We start from the raw sequence: 10418 nt of genomic DNA on the forward strand, positions 1-10418 counted from the left end.
CCCGATGGCCAGCTGGGCCGCGGTCCAGCAGGGGGGGGCTTCCCTCCTTTTGTTTTGTTTTTTTCCCTTTGTATTTTCTTTTATTATTTCTTTTCTGTTTAAAACATTTAATCCATTTAGCCATTTTATAAAAATATGTCTGTTGCACTATAATTACCTTTGTAATATTCGTCAACCACCGAACAATTTTATTTTAAATTTTAAAAACTTTTATTGTTTTCATCAATTTGAATTTTGAATTTGAACGGTTTCGAATTATTGCGAGGAAAGCAACAGTAATCGGGATGACGTGCCATGATTAGCGTGGGATTACTGTAGCAAGATTATCCGGGCGTTACACTAATGCATAATATCATATATAAGTATCATGTAGTACTCTATTTATTGTCATGCATGACACAAAGTAATATAGCATTTATTATGATACGGTATCATGATATGATACTCCACCCTCTTTTTCTTCATTTAATGCTACGACACCTCATTAAAATTGTCTAGTTGACATGCATGATACTAGCTACTCCCTCCGTCCCATAATATAAGACGTTTTTTGACACTACACTAGAGTCAAAAAAACGTCTTCCATTATGAGACGGAGGGAGTATAATACTACAATTACGACCAGCCTAATGAGGAAATAATGGCATGTGGTAACATAACTAGTTACTGTAACATCACACATACCAAGACAAGATAAGTTTACAACCTAATAAATTAAGTGTGAATGACACCACATATATGTTACTCTCCACTATATCTGGCCATGGGCTGGGCCGGGCCGGGCTTGGGCCGGGCTTGGGTCGGGCCTAAAAAAGCCCACTGCAGAAAACTGAGGCCCAGGCCCTCCCAGATCCTACCATTGGGCCTACTTTTCAAGTCCAAGCCCGGCCCATCTGGTGAAAAGCCCTGAGAAGCCCTTAGGGCTTAGGGCCATGGGTCAGGCCTCTTCCTTAAAATTACAGTATGCCAAGCCCAAGCCCATGCAAGCCCTATTGGTGGGCTCAAAACTCAGTCCCAAGCCCGGCCCATGGGCAAGCCCATCGGGCCTAGGCCCTGTATTTTAGGGCCTGGCCTGGGTGGGCCGACAGGGCCGGGCCTGAGATGGCCAGGACTACTCTCCACAATAGAGGTAGTAACTTAGATTAGTAACATTTGCATGTTATTAATCTAAGTTACTACCCATTGTGACTGGTCTAACTTGCAGAATAACCGTGTTCCTAATTTTGTTGACACTTCCACGTTTGTATAATTAATTAACTGCATGGACAGACACCTCGACCTGACTGTGTTAAATGATAATCGGCCTCCACCGAATCTCAACCTTTCATCCTTTCAGCAAAAGGCAAACCAACGGCCCAGATCAGACAAACTTTTCCCCTTCCTCTCTTCTCCTTGCTGACGAAGCATCCTCCTCGCGGTTTCTCACAGTCACATGAGTCTCGTCCCCCAACAAAATCGATTGCAATTAGAAAATCAATTAAGAATACCCGTAAATTACCAAACACGCGCTGCCACCGACCGATCGAGCCACCGACCCCCAGAAGTTCCACCGAAATTCCCCGTCGACCACAGCAGCGGAGGGGCTCCCAGATCTCGCCGGCGCGGGCACCGGCGGACGAGATGTCGCTCAACATGAAGACGCTGCAGCAGGCGCTGGCCAAGGCGTCGGCGGTGATCGAGAAGACGGTGACCACCACGGTGCAGGAGGTCACGGGCCCGCGGCCGCTGCAGGACTACGAGCTGCTCGACCAGGCGGGCTCGGGCGGCCCGGGGCTCGCGTGGCGGATCTACACGGCGCGCCCGCGGGACGCGGCGGCATCCACGCCGTACCCCGTCGTCTCCGTTTGGGTGCTCGACAAGCGCGCGCTCTCCGAGGCGCGGGCGCGGGCCGGGCTCTCCAGGGCGGCGGAGGACGCGTTCCTCGACCTCGCACGCGCTGACGCAGCGCGCCTCGTGCGGCTGCGTCATCCGGGCGTGCTCCACGTCGTGCAGGCGCTGGACGAGACCAAGGCCGCCATGGCCATGGTCACTGAGCCGCTCTTCGCCTCCGTCTCCAACGCGCTCGGGTGCCTCGACAACGTGGGCAAGGTGCCCAAGGAACTCAAGGGCATGGTACCGACATAGCACTCACGCCTTTGTTTGATCTTCATCATTCCTGGATATCTAGCTTTGCACCTTCGCAATTAAGTGGATGCTATGGAGGCTAGAGTTTGTGAAATTGGCGATTTAGTTCAAGTATACTGGTAGTATCAGTGTGGGTATTGTTACATTACTCACTGGTAGTAACTAGTGATCAGTCACCGCCAGCAAGCAAGTTCAGGTGATCAGTGTCTGTTTTCATATAGACGAGAGTGAGAAACTGATAGTTTTGCCCAATTTGGTCCATTATTTAGCACCATGGTGAATGCCCAGTGTAATCCATGATATCGAATGTGTCATTTCAGTGTTGTATCCGCAAATTTCACCAAGTGGAATCACCTATGTTTTTAAAACTTCACAACAAGCCCTTCTTCACATTAACTTCCTTTAGTGGGTTCATTTTACTGAAATCGTGAAGTCCTGTGGCATTTCTCCAGTCTTGTTACTTCTTATGCACTATTTATAAAAATCTCGTGGCATCATTTTACCCCAGGGTGGCTCCGCCATTGACATGTGGTAGGAACATACGAGATTAACATGATTGACTTCACTAACAATAGGTTTGGGTCAGACTGTGTTGATTTCTTCTATTATAAAATTGTTAGTTTTTCAAGTGATATTTCAGGGAGTTAGATTGCTATCGAGTAAGCTTGTCAACCAATGCACTCGTAAATATCATCTGTGGTTGGGTCCTTGTAGAATTTTTCTTGCACGGAACTTGTGGGGTCAGTAGCGCATGACAATTGGTTGGTTTTCGACTCTACTATGGTTTGCTTATTTTCCGCCTGTGTTCCAGGAAATGGGGATACTGGAGATTAAACATGGATTGCTACAAGTTGCAGAGACGTTGGATTTTCTCCATAACAATGCCCATCTTGCACATCGAGCTATATCACCTGAGGTTGCAACTTAGCAGATTTCTTATGTTCACAGTTTCTGCGTGGTTTTATTTCCTGTAATTTATATATTTTGTTATGCAGTCATCAGTATCCCCCGTCATTAAACTAGCTCTATTGTTCATTTGTACCATACTGTCTAGGCTGGCTGGCCATTATATCCTTCTGCTTTATACTTGCACTTAGTTACTCAGCAAAATCAGTTCAAACCTTCTCTAATGGTTAATACATATTATTGTCTTTATACTGATTATTTGCTAAATTTTCCGTTCTGACATCATGGTTGGTAGCACAGAGTTTAATAGTACCTGCAAATCATCCATCCCGTAGAAGGCTTGATTTTGTTTTCTGTTTCACGACAACTGTCCCTGGCATCAGGAGTCTCCTTTCAAAATAAACGTCTATCGAGGAAATAAAAGTAGTATCTTAATTCAGTACTTCACTTCTAAACCTCATTACTGCTTTAGAATAGGCTAAGTGGTTGTAGCCTACCATTTGTAGGGCCATGCATGGTCACTGCTAACTCTTTCTTAGATTAGTGTTCCATTTGTCTGTGCCAAAGGTAAGGTGAGGACAGTTATAAGAAACAATGGTAGCAGTTCTTAGTATATTCTACTGCCCTTGCATGCTTTTGATATTGCTGCTTATAAGCGTGTGCATGTCTAAACTTCTATGCTGTAATAACTTGGTCTCTTTTGCAGACGGTCTTTATAACTTCAAGTGGATCTTGGAAGCTTGGAGGTTTTGGTTTTGCTCTTTCTGTTGACCAAGCCACAGGTGGTTTGGCATCATCGCAGCAATTCCATTATTCGGTTAGTACTTATGACATTGTACTTCGTGAGTAATGTGCTGATTTGTTTTACCATTTTGGATATATTAACCAGTTGGCATCTTCTTTCTTTGAGCCATAACAGAGTATTTCGATAGAATTGTTTAGTATTCTCTTAAGTCCTAGCTATGTAGATTGCAATGGAGCACAGCACTAAATTGGACAGAAATTCTCTCTATTTATCTGCCATAGAATTTTTCCTAGTCATGAATATATATTTTCCACATTACCCGTCAAATATGTGCTACAACTTCTGCAGTGTTGCTTAAGGTATTTGCAGATAACATGGACTTGCGTAGCTCTATAACCACTTATATGCTGCGGTCGACAGAAACTGTCATTTAATTTGGTCAGAATGGTTCTGTGAACAGCTAAACATCATTTGCGACTAAGCATATTCTTTGCACACTTGCTATTTTTTGCTGATACTTTCGCTGTGATTAGCAAAGTAAATAAGAATCATAACCTCTTTATATCCTTGATTGCTCTTTAGGACTATGATGTCGAAGATACAGCTTTACCTCTTCAACCATCTCTGAACTATACTGCACCAGAATTGGTCCGCAGTGGTGATTCTAAAGTAGGCTCTACCTGTGACATATTCAGTTTTGGATGCCTGGCTTACCACTTAGTGGCTCATAGACCACTTCTGGATTGCCATAACAATGTGAAAATGGTATGTCTTTAATCTGGCACATGCTTTGTCAAAATAGAATGTATTTAATTTGGCTCTACCTTTGACTTATGCTACGGTTGCATGTGCAGAAAATATACTGACATGTCCCCTGTTATTGCAGTATATGAATTCATTGACATATTTAACAAGTGAAGCCTTTTCTAATGTTCCTACTGATCTGGTGGCTGATTTGCGAAATATGCTATCAGTTGATGCAGCATCACGCCCTAGTGCGATGGCCTTCACAGGTAAAGTATCGGTTGTGTTTTCCTAATTTGGTGTATAAGTGCTTGTAGAATGGAGTTTCTGGATGTTGTCACTAATGGTGTTAACTGCTGACAGCACTAAAAGTAGGTTGAAATGCTTTTGATACGTTACCCTTACCCTTTTCCTTCTTACAGGCTCTTCTTTCTTCCGGCATGATACAAGGTTGCGGGCTCTTCGTTTCCTTGACCATTTGCTTGTATGTATTTATGACTCCTTCCATTTCTCCTAGATAAGTTTAAACCTTTTGAGTTTCACTGCTATGTGTATCAAGCTTTCTTCTGCTTTCTTCTTTGCAACCTGAGAATCACAACTGACCAATTTAAGCTTCAGTTACTTGCTAGACTGTTAGCTGCAGATGGTTCTGATGTTTATAAAATATCCCTTTCAGGAGAGAGATAACATGCAGAAGACAGAATTTCTGAAAGCATTAACGGATATGTGGAAAGACTTTGATTCCCGAGTTCTTCGATATAAAGTATGTGCAATCCATTCTCTCTACTTTGTTTCAGTTCAGAGGAGCTGTAATTACGTATGTCCAATAAAAATCTTTACTTGCTCTTTCGTGCCTTTCTCAGATGCATGATAAAACTTTATTGCTTAAACGGCCATAAACTGCTCAAACTCTATAAAGTTTCCATTTCGTCAAGTATCCAGTGCTCAACTTTCCTTGTGGCCTGAAGCTCCGTTCAAAACGAAAGAGCTAATTTTGAGGGTGTACTTGTTTCCTGAAAAATGTTGAGGCTGCCAACAACTAAAGGTTGTAATATGATAAACAAAGAAAAAAAATGTCCACACCTCAAATTCCTGGCTTCTATGTTACAGAACTGAATTGGTTCATTCATTGGTCCATCTGAATTCCAAATTTCTTGTCCCCTATTTCAGTAAGTTTGTTAATGATGTGTGTGATTAACTTTAATTTGCACATGGTGTTCATCTGAACCTTACTTATTCAATTAAATATACATGCATTGTAATGCTCAGTTGATAGATTTTCTTTTTGATAGCTGACTCTCATTTTTTGACCAGGTTCTTCCACCTCTTTGTGCCGAGCTACGTAATATGGTCATGCAGCAGATGATTTTGCCCATGGTTCTGACAATAGCAGAATCACAGGTACTTCTCCTAAAAAAACAGTACATGATACCATCTTTTATTTATTGATTATTAGCTAACAGCAAGATGTTATGGTTAATTAATTCTAACAACTAGCACTTAGCTCAACCTTGTATCTGCTTACCTGGCTAGTTTCTTATATCTACGTACATGTGTTGTAACCTCTCTTTCTGTGGTTTAGCTCATTCTTGATTCAAAGCATGCTAACCTACCAGAATTGGATTATCCCGTATGACACCTCAATTTAAAATAGCTCTTAGTTATTGAAAGCAATGAAATTTGAAGCTATGCTATGCTGCATTTTCTTTAGTAATACCAACTTCTGAAGATCATTTTTTCTGCCCTCTTTCTGTTCTGCAGGATAAAGATGACTTTGAACTTTCAACATTGCCTGCTCTTGTTCCAGTATTTACTTCAGCATCAGGTGAAACTCTTCTTTTGCTTGTGAAGCATGCCGATCTCATTATTAGCAAGGTAATCATGTATATTTATGAAGTAAACTAATTCTGATTCTTGTTTTAGCCCTGTTAGGTTTCGCTATGATTGAATGCAATGTTTATCTTGATCCCTGAAGGATCTTTACAAACTAAAGTTTAGTGGAATCTGCCATTTGTGTTTGAGACCCCTGCCATTATTAACTTATAGTTGCTGTGTCCCCCCTTGCAGGCCACAAACGAACATTTGATATCACATATCCTTCCTATGCTGGTACGGGCTTATGATGATACTGATCCCCGTCTGCAGGAAGAAGTTTTGCGACGAACAGTAACACTGTCTCGACAACTTGACATGAAGGTTAACCTTGTTTTTTTATTTGCTAAATTGAAGAACAGCCATTGAGTTCACCATCAAGGAATTATTTTTTCTATCGATTGCTTGGATTATGTCTCTGATGATGGATGAGCTTACCAAGTTATTATATGAATAATAATCCACATTATGTGTTTATTCATTATTTTTGTGAATAATGCATCTACATTATGTATTCATGTGTTGGTTTCTTCTTGCAGCTACTGAAACAGTCTGTGCTGCCACGCGTGCATGGATTAGCTTTGAAAACTACAGTTGCTGCGGTATGCACAGCATATGATTTGATTCCAGTAATTTATCTATTAACATTAATCGGGTCAATATGCTTATGCAACAAACGACCATAATAATAACGCTCTTGATGAATGGCTAGGTTATATAAAATATTTGAGACTAAATTGCCGTCTTCATTCCTGTTTTAGCAGACACATTCGCACACGAAAAGGAAAATATAAGGATAAGGGCCATGACATAACGAAATATATGATTTTTCTTGTGTACAGTGTACTCATGCCCTTTGTCATGCATTATCTGTCTTCTGCTTCGTATCTGCTCTGTTTTTAGACATTTTACCGTCATTTATTACAATATTAACAATGCTGGTTTTCTGCTCAAATTCATGACAATGATGTGAATAGTCCTTTCTAAGTTGCTCTGGACATTATTGATTGCTGAATTAAGGTTTACCTAGCAATATATAGTGATGCAGAGTTTATATTTAGTGGTGTAGGATTGCGGGGTACCGCATCTGTTGGGCCTTAGTTTACTTCACATGATTGTTCTATATCACGACACTGTTGGGTATTGCTGAATTAAGACATACTCAATTTTTCCAAATATCTGCTGGTTGCTACTGCCTCTGAACCTCATTTTCTAGAAGGCAGCATTGTGTACCCTATATCGTTTCATAAGTGTATGTGCTTTCTTATGATCGTAAGTGCCCTGCAAATGTAGGTGCGAGTAAATGCTTTGCGCTGTTTAGGAGATCTTGTTCCATCGTTGGATAAAACAGGTATAGTAGAGATCTTGCAGACTCTTCGGCGTTGCACAGCTGTTGACCATTCTGCCCCAACCCTTATGTGCACCCTTGGAGTTGCTAATGCGATTTATAAACAGGTTACCCTTGATATGTTTGTTCACTATCGCTGAACTTCCTGCACTCCTTGCCAATTTATTTACCTTCTACCAGTACCTTATGTAACTAAATTCTCATTAATCCAGTGTGGTGTTGAGTTTGCTGCGGAGCATGTGGTTCCTCTAGTCTTCCCATTGCTCACGGCACAACACCTGAATGTACAGCAATTTGCCAAGTATATCCTATTTGTCAAGGATATCACAAGGTACCAGTTACTATATTCAATCAATCAGTTGTACTCTCTCCATGGAGCAATTAATTTATCAACTAAACTACCGTGTGCTTCTACAGCAAGATTGAAGAAAAGCGTGGCGTGACAGTTACGGATAATGGGCATACAGAGGTAAAAGTATCGCCTTCAATCTCAAATGGGATTCATTCTAAGCCAACTTCAGGAGGCCTGGGACAAACTGGACAAATGCCAGCTGCAAAGAGCACTTCTTGGGATGAAGACTGGGGCCCTACTAAGAAAACCAGTGCCCCGCCACTCTCTTTTGATTCTAGTGCTCAAACAAAGCAACCCTCAAAAGACCCTTTTGATTTCAGTACCCAAACAAACCAACCCTCGACACTTCCCTTCGATCTTAGTACTCAAACGAAGCAGCCATCGACAGTCACTCAGGTTGCAGCATCTACAATCCCGTCTGCACAACCACTTCCATCTCTGCAATCTCTTGCACCTAGTTCAGGACATCAAACTTCTGGTTCATGTGTTCCTGTTGACATTGAGTGGCCTCCTAGAATGAGCACATCATCTGACTTTAATGCACCATTCTCAGCTAACAAGGATAGTAAATCTGGAGGGCTGTCTAACGATGGGGTTGATGATGTTGATCCTTTTGCCGACTGGCCCCCCAAACCAAGCAGCGCAGCCAGCATTTCAGCAGTGGAGCGCCTGCCAAGCACAAATCAAAGTATTTCTGGGTTGAATACAGGGAACATGGGGTTTGGTGGTAGCAGTACTTCGCTTGGACAAATGAAAACAAACCAGGTGAGTTGGTCAGCGAAACCAAACAATACAAATATAATGGGCATGAATTCAACTACCAGCTATTTGAACCAAGGCAACTCATCTCTGGGATATGGAAATCCGATTGGAGGACCGAGCTCAGGTCTCTCCAATGCAGCTAGTTCCATTGCAGGCCAGAGCATCAGGCAACCAAAATCTGATTTTGGTTCACTATCACAGTTATCCAGTGGCACACAGGGCCCACCCAGGCTTGCCCCTCCTCCATCTGCTGCTGTTGGAAGAGGGCGTGGTAGAAATCAAGGGCAGTCAGCCCTCTCCCGAGCATCACGGACTCCCAATTCCAATGTTTCATCAGAGCAGCCACCTTTTCTTGATTTACTGTAGCAAATACAGGAGTGTCCATGTTCTTCGTTCTGCAAACGGCACTGGATAGCTCACATCGTTCAAGCCTTGTATATGATGAGCATTACACTTTCCTGAAACATGGGTCAGTGGAAACTGGGTTGCCTTTGTTGTTAGCCCCAAGGAAGCTGCTTCAGGAAAGGGCCTTCCTGTGGTTAGAGAATGTATTCTTGCTTAGGGTTTTCTCGATTTCAGCACTGAGGCCGTCTTTGGGGTGGTGAGGCAGCATTAATTTTATTTGTGTATATCTTTGTCCAGGCTCTGCTGTAATGTCTAGAGTTCACAAATGGTTGTGGTGATGTGAAATTTTGAATGTTGAGAATGTACCACCAGAATCCGATGGGCCTCGTGAAGGTGGAAACCTACACAATTCATTTATGCCGGGAAGGGCCCATGTCGTGTAATTGCCAAATTTGGGCCCATCTGTAACTCTGCCTGGAAAATGTGGGTGGAAACACTTGTTAAATGCTCCACTAGTTTCTTGTATTGTGATTATTACTGTCAAAGTGAATATGCTTATTTTCGCACATTGCCATCAAAGTGAACATGCTTATTTTGCACTTCAGTTCCCAACTAATTCCGCTTTGTTTAGAAATGTATCCTTGCCATGCCCAACCAAAAATGTTAGAGCATCTACAGCTGGACCGGGCAAATCCGGTCCCCTATACATTTGCAGACGTGTCCATGGACCATGACAACTAGATCATCTAACCATGACAACTAGATCATCTAACCCCATTGAATGAAAAAAATGAAATTTGATTTTCAGGAAAATTTTGGGTCATACCTCAAAAGTCTGCTTCCACAACAATGTCAAGCAAATCCTCAAATCCATACTAATGTCATGCAACGTTAAACTCAAGCACGTAGTTCAACGCACATATATCATAGGAAGTTCATACATGTCATCCGACTACCAAAATGGTGAAGTATCGAGCGAAAACGGCCATTCAGTGAAAACTATCCTTGTACGCCTTTGGATCACGAATGTATGGTATAGATCAGAGGTGGGAATCCCACCAACCACTTAACCACACTTTTTCTGAAAACACCTTGTCCGTACGTGCTAGCCTGGTAAGGGTTCAGAAAAAAAAAAAACAGATCGTGTTCAATCTGTGCCGCCATGGAGCCTCGTCCCGCGCCGATCGCCATGTGCGCTGGCCCTCGGGCGGACGTGTGCC

At 42.4% G+C, this 10418-nt stretch overlaps 1 protein-coding gene across 1 annotated transcript; it reads left to right on the forward strand.

The window, feature by feature from the left end:
• Positions 1 to 1620: 1620 nt before the first annotated feature.
• LOC119276274 (SCY1-like protein 2) lies at positions 1621 to 9772 on the forward strand. The gene is made up of 14 exons (XM_037557303.1): positions 1621 to 2112; positions 2936 to 3040; positions 3737 to 3847; positions 4358 to 4540; positions 4662 to 4788; positions 4942 to 5003; positions 5196 to 5282; positions 5834 to 5920; positions 6281 to 6394; positions 6587 to 6715; positions 6931 to 6993; positions 7685 to 7846; positions 7952 to 8070; positions 8157 to 9772. The coding sequence occupies exons 1-14, from the start codon at positions 1621 to 1623 to the stop codon at positions 9217 to 9219; spliced, it is 2904 nt and encodes a 967-aa protein (XP_037413200.1). The 3' UTR covers positions 9220 to 9772.
• The last annotated feature ends 646 nt before the right edge of the window (positions 9773 to 10418 follow it).

Source organism: Triticum dicoccoides, chromosome 3B (assembly GCF_002162155.2).
Source record: "Triticum dicoccoides isolate Atlit2015 ecotype Zavitan chromosome 3B, WEW_v2.0, whole genome shotgun sequence".
NCBI lineage: Eukaryota > Viridiplantae > Streptophyta > Magnoliopsida > Poales > Poaceae > Triticum > Triticum dicoccoides.

Excerpts from the sequence above, each read along its gene's own strand:
- LOC119276274 (XM_037557303.1), top strand. The coding sequence starts at position 1,621 with ATGTCGCTCAACATGAAGACGCTGCAGCAGGCGCTGGCCAAGGCGTCG. Across the intron at positions 3,041-3,736 it reads ATCGAGCTATATCACCTGAG|ACGGTCTTTATAACTTCAAG; the intron begins GTTGCAACTTAG and ends TCTCTTTTGCAG. Across the intron at positions 6,994-7,684 it reads TGAAAACTACAGTTGCTGCG|GTGCGAGTAAATGCTTTGCG; the intron begins GTATGCACAGCA and ends CTGCAAATGTAG.